This window comes from Tarenaya hassleriana, unplaced genomic scaffold (genome assembly GCF_000463585.1).
Source record: "Tarenaya hassleriana unplaced genomic scaffold, ASM46358v1 Cleome6, whole genome shotgun sequence".
Classification (NCBI taxonomy): domain Eukaryota; kingdom Viridiplantae; phylum Streptophyta; class Magnoliopsida; order Brassicales; family Cleomaceae; genus Tarenaya; species Tarenaya hassleriana.
In genome coordinates this window covers 4,882,005-4,895,140 of record NW_010968505.1, presented here as the reverse complement: position 1 = coordinate 4,895,140, position 13,136 = coordinate 4,882,005, and the positions used below count along the sequence as shown (strand labels likewise).

Sequence of the window (13,136 nt, the reverse complement as noted above, 5' to 3'; positions counted from 1 at the left end):
ACATGACATTATTTCCTTAACGTACACACCAAGCAAGGACCAGTTAGCGGACATGTTCACCAAGGCAACCACTAAAGATGTGCTTCATACGCTTCTGTCCAAGCTTGGCATGCTCGATCCTCATACACTACAAAAAAACATGCATATAGCGACGGAATTTGCGACGGAAATTTCCGTCGCACAGGAAATTGCGACGGAATGTGACGATTTTACGACAGAACGTGGAAAAAAATTATCCGTCGCAAGCAGTCGCAAAATCCGTCGCAATTTGCTACGGTTTGCGATGGATAATTCTGTCACAACAAAGAAATAGATGATTTGCGACGGAAAATAAAAATTGCGACGGATTGCAACAGAATATTCCGTCGCAATGTATTTGGTTTCGGTTTTCAATGAAATTTTTTGAATTTTGGGCGCGTAAATAAATTTCATTTTGTGACGGATTGCGACGGAAAATTCTGTCGCAAAACGCAATATAAAACCACGAGTCGTCTTCTTCATCAGATTAAAAGATTTTCGGAAAAAAACAAATAAAAATCGCCATTTTTTTCTAAATCTCTCCAAAGATCGCCAAATTTCTACCATAAGGTAATATATATGTATTTATGTATATATATATGTGTGTTTGATGTGTTTGTGTGTGTTTATGTATGTGTATTTGTGTGTAAGTGAATGTGTATATATATGTGTGAATGTGTATGTGTGTGTTTATATATGTGTGTAAGTGAATGTGTATGTATATGTGAATGTGTATGTGTGTGTTTATATGAATGTGTATGTGTATATATATATATGTGAATGTGAATATGTATGTGTATGTATATGTGATTGTATGTGTATATGAATATGTGTATATGTGTGTGTTTATATGTATGTGTATGTGTTTGTGAAATGTGTATGTGTATGAATATTTATGTATGTGTATATATGTGTATATGTGTATATGTGTGAATGTGTATGTGTGTTTGTGTATATGAAAATATGTGTATATATATGTATGTATATGTATGTATATTTGTATGTATGTAATGTATGTGTATGAATGTATATGTATGTGAAAATGTATATATGTATGTGTATATATAGTATATAATTTTTTTATATTTTTTTTTAAATTTTTTAAAACATTTGCGACGGAATGCGACGGAAAAAAATCCGTCGCAATTTGCGACGGAATTATCCGTCACTTTCCGTCGCAAAACGCAGATTTTTTCCGTCGCATTTTTTGCGACGGATTAACGACCGTTATACGTTTGCGACAGCGCTATACCGACGGAAATAAATCCGTCGCATTCCGTCGCAAATTCTTAATTGCGACGGATTTCCTTTATATTTGCGACGGATTTTTCCGTCGGTATATAACTATTTTCTTGTAGTGATATGCCAAGCTTGAGGGGGAATATTAGAGGATACACACCTGAAGAACACCGAGATTTCCTCCCAACGGCTTCTCCAATCATGTCCGCCTCATCATCAACAGAAATCCTGGAATAATATTTGCAAATCAGCAAACTTCCTTCTTGTGACAGATTCTGATTTGCACATTTTCCTTTTGTACGTAACTTTCCTTCTTCATGTTCTCTATTTCTTCTTCTTCTATATTGTATATATATGTGTATCGTCACATACAGATGAATACAAGAAATTCTTATCAGTTTCGAATCATTATTCTCAACTCCTCCAGCCTGATTTCCCATAACTTTTGTTATACATATAGTACTTGTGACTATGTGACATTCTTGAAATCGTCGATTCTTAGATATCGGAATCTTGGTTATCTCAATGCGAACCTTCCTCACTCTTTTTGGAATCGATCATTGAGGATGATATCATAAGGGAGGCCTTCCCCATCTGTTGAAGTTGAGGGGCAGATTGAAACTTTACAGAATTTCAATGTCGTCAACCGAGGGTGCAATTGATTGTTAGAAAGTTTTGGAATGATTCGCAAATAAGAAGAAGATGGAGTACCAAAAGAGAAAAACAGAAAATAGATGTTCGGAGAAGAGGTGACGCGACATTGTCGTCGATGATCGATCTTTCTGTTCTTTTTTTTTTTTATAAAATCTTTCTATTCTTTTGAAAACCCGTAAAATTATAATACAAAAAGATAAAAAAAAAACTCTAATTGGGTATTTTTAAAAGTTCTATAAACCCCAATATTTTTTCAAAAAAAAAAAGAAAACTATCTATTTTGAATAATATAATATTTCAAAACATTTGATTTATCTATAACCACAAAAAAACGGATATTTTTATTCTTCAAAATATCTAGTTCTTTTTTATTATAAACCCCAATATATTTTTTTTTTAAAAACTATCTATTTTAAATAATATTTTAAAAACATCTAATATAACCACAAAAAACGGATATTTTTATTTTTTAAAATCCACTAGTTCTTTTTTATTATTATAGAAAAAGAACTGTGTATATGAAAATATGTGTATATATATGTATGTATATGTATGTATATTTGTATGTATGTAATGTATGTGTATGAATGTATATGTATGTGAAAATGTATATATGTATGTGTATATATAGTATATAATTTTTTTATATTTTTTTTTAAATTTTTTAAAACATTTGCGACGGAATGCGACGGAAAAAAATCCGTCGCAATTTGCGACGGAATTATCCGTCACTTTCCGTCGCAAAACGCAGATTTTTTCCGTCGCATTTTTTGCGACGGATTAACGACCGTTATACGTTTGCGACAGCGCTATACCGACGGAAATAAATCCGTCGCATTCCGTCGCAAATTCTTAATTGCGACGGATTTCCTTTATATTTGCGACGGATTTTTCCGTCGGTATATAACTATTTTCTTGTAGTGATATGCCAAGCTTGAGGGGGAATATTAGAGGATACACACCTGAAGAACACCGAGATTTCCTCCCAACGGCTTCTCCAATCATGTCCGCCTCATCATCAACAGAAATCCTGGAATAATATTTGCAAATCAGCAAACTTCCTTCTTGTGACAGATTCTGATTTGCACATTTTCCTTTTGTACGTAACTTTCCTTCTTCATGTTCTCTATTTCTTCTTCTTCTATATTGTATATATATGTGTATCGTCACATACAGATGAATACAAGAAATTCTTATCAGTTTCGAATCATTATTCTCAACTCCTCCAGCCTGATTTCCCATAACTTTTGTTATACATATAGTACTTGTGACTATGTGACATTCTTGAAATCGTCGATTCTTAGATATCGGAATCTTGGTTATCTCAATGCGAACCTTCCTCACTCTTTTTGGAATCGATCATTGAGGATGATATCATAAGGGAGGCCTTCCCCATCTGTTGAAGTTGAGGGGCAGATTGAAACTTTACAGAATTTCAATGTCGTCAACCGAGGGTGCAATTGATTGTTAGAAAGTTTTGGAATGATTCGCAAATAAGAAGAAGATGGAGTACCAAAAGAGAAAAACAGAAAATAGATGTTCGGAGAAGAGGTGACGCGACATTGTCGTCGATGATCGATCTTTCTGTTCTTTTTTTTTTTTATAAAATCTTTCTATTCTTTTGAAAACCCGTAAAATTATAATACAAAAAGATAAAAAAAAAACTCTAATTGGGTATTTTTAAAAGTTCTATAAACCCCAATATTTTTTCAAAAAAAAAAAGAAAACTATCTATTTTGAATAATATAATATTTCAAAACATTTGATTTATCTATAACCACAAAAAAACGGATATTTTTATTCTTCAAAATATCTAGTTCTTTTTTATTATAAACCCCAATATATTTTTTTTTTAAAAACTATCTATTTTAAATAATATTTTAAAAACATCTAATATAACCACAAAAAACGGATATTTTTATTTTTTAAAATCCACTAGTTCTTTTTTATTATTATAGAAAAAGAACTAGATATTTTGAAAACATGGCACTTTAAAACATATAATATATGTAATTTATTTAAATCATTACTATTTATTTGTATATATATTGATCATTTACACCTGAATTATTTGTGTATCTATATTAGGAATAGACACGGGCCAGTATCCTGGGTTCTTAGGGCATCCGATCTCGGTTTCGGATCCGCTAATTCTTTGAAATGATATCTCGATCTCGATCTCGCGAAAGTCGGATATCCGTGTTTGAACTCGGATATCCGGATCCGTAAATTTTTATTATTCTAACATAAATATTAACTTTAAATACATAAAAACTCCACAAAATAACAAAATCCATACATGTAAATATATATAAAGTTGTTCAAATTATACAATACAAATAGAACTTCAATACAAACATTAAAATGCATACAAAATTGTACAAACTATATAATAAAATTAGTTAGATCTTTTATAAATACTTATAACTATAAGGGGTATTTTTGTCCTTTTCATTATATTCGGATATCCGGGGATATCCGTCTCGCTAATTTCGAAACCCGAACTCGAACCCGCGGATCAGATTTTTTGGTCTCATTTATCTCCTACTCGGCTTCGTTTATAACCGGATATCCGTGAGTCGGATATTCGCGAACCCACGAATTTCGGGTAAAAATGTCCAGCCCTAGTATATATATATATATATATATATTTATATATATATATATATATATATATAAAAGTTATAACAGTATTTACCAATATACTACACCTAAATAAGAAGAACGTCGCTTGTGAAAAAGCTCCAAACATGGAAACAAACCAGCGAAGGAATTCGACAAGGAAATACGATAAAAGAATAAAGGGGCCAATATATATATACACTTATATATTAAAGTTATTTGTAACGAAACCACTTAAAAAGGCGAATAAAATCAATAAAGGAAACATATATCTAATATAATTGATATGCTTTTGAATGGTACTCTGACATGTATATATTGCACATATCCCCCCTCTATAAATTCCTATGGATGGTTATGAATTTTCATAAATGGAGAAAATAGTCGCGAACACATAAATTTTTATTAACTTTTACGTGTCACACCCCATTTTGTAAATACATCTTTTTTTTCATTTCACAAATTTGCAAAATTTGATCGATCCGTAACAAGCCGGGTAATTTCAGAATGGTACTTGCACGGTTTAATATCCGCGGATATTATACAAAAATATATTTTATATTATTAAAAATTATAAAAATTATTCTTAATCTTTCTTAATTAGTCCTTTACATTTCTTAAAATTTATGTGCAAGTGTCCACGGATAACTGAATATATATTTTTTGAACATTGATATAATATGATATTTGAAAATTTAATAATCAAGAAATTGAATACATAAAAATTTCCTTGTCCGATCCGTGCTTAACCCTAGACAATAAACATCGTTAATTTTATTTACTAACGAATGCAATAGAATAGACTAAATTCGAGTGAGAACAAAGACTAGAAAGCCAAGTGATTTAACGTATTGGGGACATTTAATTTGCACCAAAGTCAATAATTTTATAGGACCACAGGAATTTGTTTTTATTTATTTATTTATTTATTTATGCTATTTCTCTATACGATGTCGTTTCCTTAGGCCCACAGCACAGCTAGCTAGCAATAATGTTTCTTGTCTTGTGCCCCTTTCTTTGCTGGTATTATTCTGTGGTGTCAACTTATGCTATTAGGCATATTATTTTTATGCTTATTCTGTTTGTGGTCCTTTCATATATTATAATAGGTTTGCATTATTAATCATTTTCCGATTATTTGTAATTCTTTATTTACATAAACTTATTTTTGGATAATAATAACACAAAATCTATAATTTTTATTCCAACTCTAACATCCTACACACATTGAGTATATATATATACATTATGTGAATCTCCAATATCGTTAGTAGGGCTCGTGCCAAAATTTTCACATATTTATTCTCATTCTATTTAAATTATATTGATAAATGAAAAAAAAAATCTTCACACCCATATCTTTAAAAATACGGTTTAAACCATATTAGAATACTTATGCTATATTAATTTTTTTAACCATTACTTGTTATGTAATTATATTTTCAACTTTCTTTTGCCATTGGAGTGTTAAACTCGACTCATTTTTAATTCAAGAAATATCAAATTCGTTTTCTTCGATTCGTTTGTCAATATGATTTTAAAGTCTGGTTAATTAATTAATATTGTTGCTTTCGATGTATTTTTCCAATATTGCTATCAAATTATCAATACGGCAGTAGCCGTATTAGAGTATGTATTACCATTGTTGATGTATTCTTAGATGATTTATAGTATTACAAAATTTAATTACCATAATTCTATTGTATGTATAAATATTTATTCATATATATTTAATGTGGAAATTAAAAAAAATACTCTATTCCACACCCCAGACGATGATCTACACGTAAAATCCCATAATTAAATAAATTAATATACCGATACACTTCTTCTTTTCAACCTGTAATTTAATTCTAATATAGTACTGTAATACCTATATGTATATATATTCATTGAATAATTATACTTATATATATATACTGTATGTCGTGTTTAATACGTATAAGAATCAAGACACTCAAACAAAGAAGCTCCATCACGTACATGTTTGCGTGTAATAGTTAGCTAGCTTATATAGATACGTGCGCATAGAGAGAGAGAGAGACGGATGAAGGGCAAATTAGGCAATTGTACTGTTCCCCTAAAATTAGTGCTAATCATTTAAACTAATTTGTATAAATTAACAGAAAAATTATATTCATTTCACTGTCTCGCCCTATCATTAATATTTCCGAATTTAATTTTCTCTCTCTCTAAATATACCCTTATACATACGTATTTACATAACGTCTCCAATGCTATGTTTAAAATTCAATGATTGTCATCTACAGTACAATCTGATGCTAGGAGAAGAATATATATATTCACCTTTGTAACATCCATTTTTTTAAAAAAAAAAACAGAAACATGATAATTTTAAATTTATTATTTATTTTTTTAACTAATTATTACATAATCGAAAGTAAAAAAACATTAATGATCTCGCTACTAGAGCATCAAGCTCCTCCGTTCTTCCCCCACATCAAAATTTCTCTATGATTTTCCCCCATATATTTTACTGTATATATATATATATATATATATCATATATATGCTAAGTATTTATTCCGATTTATTATAATTAATATACCTATATATATATATATATATATATATATATATGATTGTCGGAAAGTGGACACGTGGGATTAGATTGCGAGGACTCCACCGGAGAGAAATTCGCCGGCGGTGTACGGAGATATCGAAAAGTCCGATCTACATGTCTCTCTTCGTTCATCGCTCGTTATATGAATCGATCTGCACTCCGCACTACAAAATGCTTTGTCTCCTCTGTAACGTTCAGACAAAAATAAAATATATAAATAACAATCATATGATTAATAATACCTGTAAAATTTTCAACACAATAACGAGGTTTTGATAATCTTACTTGTAGATGTATATGTCTATGCCGTGAAGTTTCTTCCGGCACAACAAACATGCGTTGAGGAAATCCAAACCCTCGAACTCCGGCGAAGTTTCCGGCGAATTTTCCGGCGGGTCGTCAAAACAGTCACCAAAAACCAGAGATCTCTCGGTCTCGGGGTTCTTTCTTGCGTAGCACTCAATCCCATCTCTGTAAACCCTAGTACAAGATCCATCGGGCCCGTGATGACATGTCACGTACGTGTAGTCCTCGTCCATGAATCTCTCCTCCTCCTCATCATCGTTGTCGTCATCCACAGATCTCCGGTTGTTCATCGCGATGGGAACCGGGTTGGAACCGGACCGGTTAGGCCCCGGTTTGGGAACCGGATATTTCCCGACCCGGCAAACACTCATCCGAGCGGTCGAGTTCTCGAGCGCTGCCACGATTCCAAGGCCAACCCCGCCAATATGACTGTCATAGAATCTCTTCGCGCCGTTTCTGGGAGAAATCTGAGGGAAAATCTTGAAATCGAGCGGGCTTTTAGGGCTCGTCGTCGTCATCATCAAGGCGTCGGAAAAAGGGTTCGATCGGTTAACCGAGACGAGAAGCTCCGACAATTTTCCGATCATCGGATGGGATCTTTTGGTAAGCATCTCTCAAGAGATTCGATGATTGACAGAACAAGAAGAAGAAGAAGAAGAAGAAGGTGGCTTTGGTGGTGTTTTGTGAAACCTCCACAAGAGATGGGGGAGAGAGAGTTTATTATTTATGGTGGAGTTGGTGGGTGGGTGAGAAATTATCCCATGCTTCGGTCTTTCGTGAAACCGGTTTTAAATATTATATGTATCCTCTTTTTAATTGATTTATTCAATTTTTTCACCTCAATCATTTAGCTATTTTTATATCATAGAAATCGTTACATCATCACATTATATTATACTATTTAATCCTTTAGAAACATAAATATAAAATAATGACTTTGGAAGAACATTAATTACAATTCGAAATAGGAGAAATGTACGTATAAATATACCTTAATTTGCTTTCACTATACGTAGATAATGTATACACGGGAAATCATTTAATTTAATATGCTCTTTTTCCTGTTTCAACCTTGCGCATAAACCATTTTAATATAAGCTTATATATGAAATTTGTTACATGAGTATTCGGTTTTTTTTATAAGCCATACAAATGTATGTAATATACCAGAAAAAAGGTAAACAAAAAATAATAACGTACAAATGCAACTATTAAAATTACGAATACGATAAAAAAAAATACAGATGCTTAAAAAATGAGACGGAAAATGATGAGATGTCATCAATAGTAGAGTGGACCACGGAGAGAGAGAATTATTAAATAAATGATTAAATATTATATACAAGTCGAAATCAACGCGGGAGACATATGATGTGGACATGGGTCCCACAGGCTTTCGAGGGAGAAGATTCCCTTGAGCGCTCTCACGATACGTATGAAACGTGGCACGCTTCTACAGCTCCAAAGTACCTCCACTATTATTTTGCTGACTCGGAATTTTATGCGATATTACTCTTTTACCCTCTCTCGGTTCGGTCCCACCAAAAAAAAATAATAAAAATTCCGTGTATATTATATATATTCCGTAGAACCAAATTTAATAAATAAAAATTTCCAAAATAACTCAATCAAATAATCACACACAAATTCATACATATATAGATATCAAATGACTAAACATAGAATGTGTAATTATGTGGTTTTTCCTAATTTTTATTTTTATTTTACTTTTACGGTCATGGTGCTTTATATATATATACCATCGAGTCCGAAAATTTCTCTTCGCGTGATTTAACTGTACAATAGTTCATAGGTTCTGTCTGTGGTACCTTTTGTTTTTTTAACGTTGGAAACTGGTACGTGACATTCTTTGAAGTTTAGGGACAAACAAGATTTTCGGACTAAAATCTAATTTAAATTCATACTAACTATTTTTAAAAAGATACAAAAGAAAAACGAACATAGAATAATTTTTTTAAACGAACATATTATGAACAAAAACAAAAAGTGAAATTGAATTCGAATTAAAACCAAACCAAAACTATAATATTTCACATTTTTTGTTATATATGTATATATTAAAATCAAATTTAAACTGAAAATTGAGAAGGAAAAAAAAAGCAAACGAAATTTGAAATATCTACTGGTCGAAAATCTAAAAATTTTAAATTTTAATCTCAAGTATGCTGCAATCGTCTATAGACCCGGTCCGACCCAACCCGACCCGACCCGACCCGACCCGACCCGACCCGACCCGACACGACCCGACCCGGCCAAGAGGCACGTGATACAGACACGCTAGAGAGTTCCAGAACTCGTTCCAGCAAATGGATATAAACGGTTCTCATTTCGTTCTCACTCTCTCTCCAACTTCAAAGTGTACGATTTTTAGGGTTTATCTTTCGAGGCTTTCCCAGCCCTCTTATCTGTCCAAGTCTTAAGGTATGAAGTTCTCATCTTGGATTCGACATTCATGTTAAATTCGAAGGATTCGGTGGTGGGTTTATCCCAAGTTCGAAGTGCACGATATGAAACTTAGTAATCTCGTTTCTCCAATGGTGATTGGGTTTCAATCGCATTTGCGAAGGGTTTTGGAAGGACGAATTTGGAGATAGAGAGTCGAAGGGTATTGTTAAACTGAAATCTCGGATAAGAATTGAGAGGGCTTTTCCGTGTTTTGTTTAGGGTTGCAGAAATGGCGACGACCCAGTTAACAGCATCATCAGTGACTGTCTCCGCGAGGAGCTTGGCCTCGTTTGAAGGTCTGAGACCCTCGAGCGTACAGTTGACTTCTTTTGGACTTGTTAAACTAGGACGTCTTAGACAGAACCGGTTCCGTGGTTTGGTCGTCAAAGCTTCTGCTGTTGTTGCTCCTAAGGTAATGGCCCCTTTCGCATCTTCTCTCGTCCTAGAATCTGATATTGCTTGGTCTGAAATGGAGCTTTTGAGCAATCGTGTGGAATTCATCAGAATGTTTCGAGATGAATGCTTTCCATCACTGTTATTCGGATTTCTCCAATTTTCTAGTGGTTACATCTCACCGGCAATGTGCCCTGTTTGATCAGCAGAAACTATAACTTAGATCTTTCTAGCTGTTTATGCAAGTTGGATCTGAATATTACTGCTGGTGGCTATGTAGTAGAGGAGCGAATTCAATGTGATCGTGCCATTACATTAGTGTACACTGTCTTCTAAGTTTAATGGGTTTGTCACAGTCTCTTGCTTCGATCACTGCGAGAGATTTCTCTGGTTCATTTTTGCTTGTGTTTTTGGCATGAAACTTGCAGTTTACTTCGATTAAGCCTTTGGGGGATAGAGTGTTGGTGAAGGTCAAGGAAGCAGAAGAAAAGAGTGAAGGTGGCATCTTACTTCCGTCCACTGCTCAATCGAAACCTCAGGGAGGTGAAGTCGTTGCGGTCGGTGAGGGAAGAACGGTAGGGAAAACGAAAGTTGACATCTCTATCAAGGTACAGTCTAATTACCGATCAAATCCTCATCTTTGTATGATCATTCTGTTCAAGTGTCATAATACCGTATGCTTTTTCTGAATGTAGACTGGCGCACAAGTTGTATATTCCAAGTATGCAGGAACTGAAGTCGATTTCAACGATGCAAAGCATCTCATTGTCAAGGAGGATGACATAGTGGGCATTCTTGAAACCGATGATATCAAGGATCTCAAGCCTTTGAACGACCGAGTCTTTATTAAGGTTTTTTTGGATACCCTTGACCGAAAAATCTCTTCATCTCAATTATATTTTCATCTCGACACCGATGGAGGAAGCTGAAGCGGAAATTTTCTTATGTTTTCAGGTTGCCGAGGCAGAGGAGAAAACTGCTGGAGGATTGTTGATAGCTGCAACTACAAAAGAAAAGCCTTCCATTGGAACAGTAAGACTTAAAACAGAAACATGGTTCTTTCTTTCTCTTTGCGAAAAATGTAAAGACTCTGTGATGTATTTCAATCGGTTACAGGTGATAGCGGCAGGACCTGGACCTCTGGACGAGGAAGGTAACCGAAGGCCATTGTCGATAACCCCGGGAAGCACAGTGCTGTTCTCAAAGTATGCGGGTAACGATTTCAAAGGCAAAGATGGTTCGGACTACATTGCTCTCAGAGCTTCGGATGTGATGGCTATCCTCTCTTAGTGTAGTTATTATATGCCTTAAAGATTTGCACATGAACGAGGGGGAGCCCTTATCTAATACAGAAACCGAGTTTGGAAAATGTTCCTTTTTGTGATTGCCTCTTTCTTTGATCATTGTCCTGCGTTCTTGAGAATGTCACTTGGGGTTTTTTTTTTTTTTTTTTAATTTTTGCAACATTTCACAAAATCTTAGGATCGGTTTGGTATAAACGTTGACCGGTTCTTGTCTCCGGTTTGACATGAGAAACACAGTGAAACCGGCATGCTTTTGGCCATTTGGGAATATCCAGTGTCGCGCAATGACATTCGTTAACAAGTTCCTTCTGTACAGATTTCACTAACGGGAGATTTTGATGTCTGATGTTCGACGGATCACTGCTTAGTGCCGGTATCAGCGGACGAAAGAATCTTTTACGAAGGGAATCCGAGTTTAGAGAATGCAAAGTCTCTGCCATCTGGGTGTAGTGTAGTACGATGTTGTCGGAAAGGAGAAAAACAGCAAGATCGAAGCTACGGAGTGGCGGGAAAGTCAGGACCCAAGAAGGATCGAGAGAGAGTGCCGATTTTTTTGTTTTAATTTTCAGATGATTTCGATTATTTTCGGAAATTTTTGTATTTGAAAAAATTATAATGTTTCGTATTAGAGAATACTGATATGATTTTGTTCGATGGTCCCTCGCCTGCTCCTATTTTTGGATCCGGATTTGATTATGGTTTAATTGAATTGGATCTTCTGTTTCAATTTTTCATTTGCCTATTTAGTGTGTGGGCCGACTCTTTTAGGCCCATAAATATCTCGTCGGTTCATATATATATATAATTTAGAATTCAGCAAGTCCATCTGTACGTAACTTAGAAGATACAATTCAATGCAAACGAAGAGCATATAACCAACATTTATACAATAAATTAATAAATGGGATTGTGGTGGCTTGACGACACAAGTCACGTTTTTGGGGGGAAAAAAAACAGAAATCCAGAATCTATATGAAAAAACACAAGCAGCTTCTTTATACTATATATATATATATATATATATATATATATTATAAATTGAATATTATACATTTCACGTGCACCGTCATGAGGCATTCATATCTTTTTTTCCCGTCAAATAAATATAGATATACGAAAGCAAGATAAATACACCAAAGAAAACGAATAACCAAAACTAACACACAATCACGACCGTACATTACAAACCGAACAGTAAGATCAAGGATCGACGGTGTGAGGCTTGCCACGTGTATCGTCAAGGCGGTTGATCATGTAAAGCGCGTTGCTCGTAACCCTAGCCACCTTGGTGATCTTCTTCTTCACCTCCGTCTTGATCTCGCCGTCGATCCCTTCGAAGCCATCGAGACACGTGTCCTCGTTCGTCAACGCCGCGCTCACCCACGTCTCCGCATTGCTCAACTCCCACCGGAACTCCGCCGCAGCTCCTCCGCCGGAGCTCTGCCGAAGGCGCTTCAGCGCACTGAGCGTGCGGCTCAGCTCCTCTACCGAGTCTCCGATCTGCTCCACGCAGTCCACCAGCGCCGCCCTCTCCCGCCGCCTCGCACCCG

At 34.7% G+C, this 13,136-nt stretch overlaps 3 protein-coding genes across 4 annotated transcripts in view; 1 reads left to right on the top strand and 2 right to left on the bottom strand.

Annotated features, from left to right (window-relative positions):
* Nucleotides 1–7,082: 7,082 nt before the first annotated feature.
* Nucleotides 7,083–8,135, bottom strand: LOC104799612. Its single transcript, XM_010522225.2, has 2 exons — nt 7,403–8,135; nt 7,083–7,302 (listed from the first exon to the last, which is right to left on the bottom strand). The coding sequence occupies exons 1-2, from the start codon at nt 8,032–8,034 to the stop codon at nt 7,161–7,163; spliced, it is 774 nt and encodes a 257-aa protein (XP_010520527.1). The 5' UTR covers nt 8,035–8,135; the 3' UTR covers nt 7,083–7,160.
* A 1,622-nt stretch (nt 8,136–9,757) lies between these two features.
* On the top strand, nt 9,758–11,726 carry LOC104799611 (20 kDa chaperonin, chloroplastic-like). Its single transcript, XM_010522223.1, has 6 exons — nt 9,758–9,865; nt 10,109–10,301; nt 10,711–10,890; nt 10,978–11,133; nt 11,237–11,314; nt 11,399–11,726. Exons 2-6 carry the CDS (start codon nt 10,119–10,121, stop codon nt 11,570–11,572), a joined length of 771 nt encoding a protein of 256 aa, XP_010520525.1. The 5' UTR covers nt 9,758–9,865; nt 10,109–10,118; the 3' UTR covers nt 11,573–11,726.
* Nucleotides 11,727–12,615: 889 nt separating this feature from the next.
* Nucleotides 12,616–13,136, bottom strand: part of LOC104799610 (21 kDa protein) — a 1,014-nt gene continuing 493 nt past the window's right edge. Inside the window, exon 2 of one of the 2 annotated variants that reach the window (XM_010522222.2) lies at nt 12,616–13,136. In XM_010522222.2, the coding sequence (XP_010520524.1) occupies nt 12,787–13,136 (350 nt within the window). In that variant the 3' untranslated portion in view covers nt 12,616–12,786. The other variant, XM_010522221.1, reaches the window with a different exon arrangement.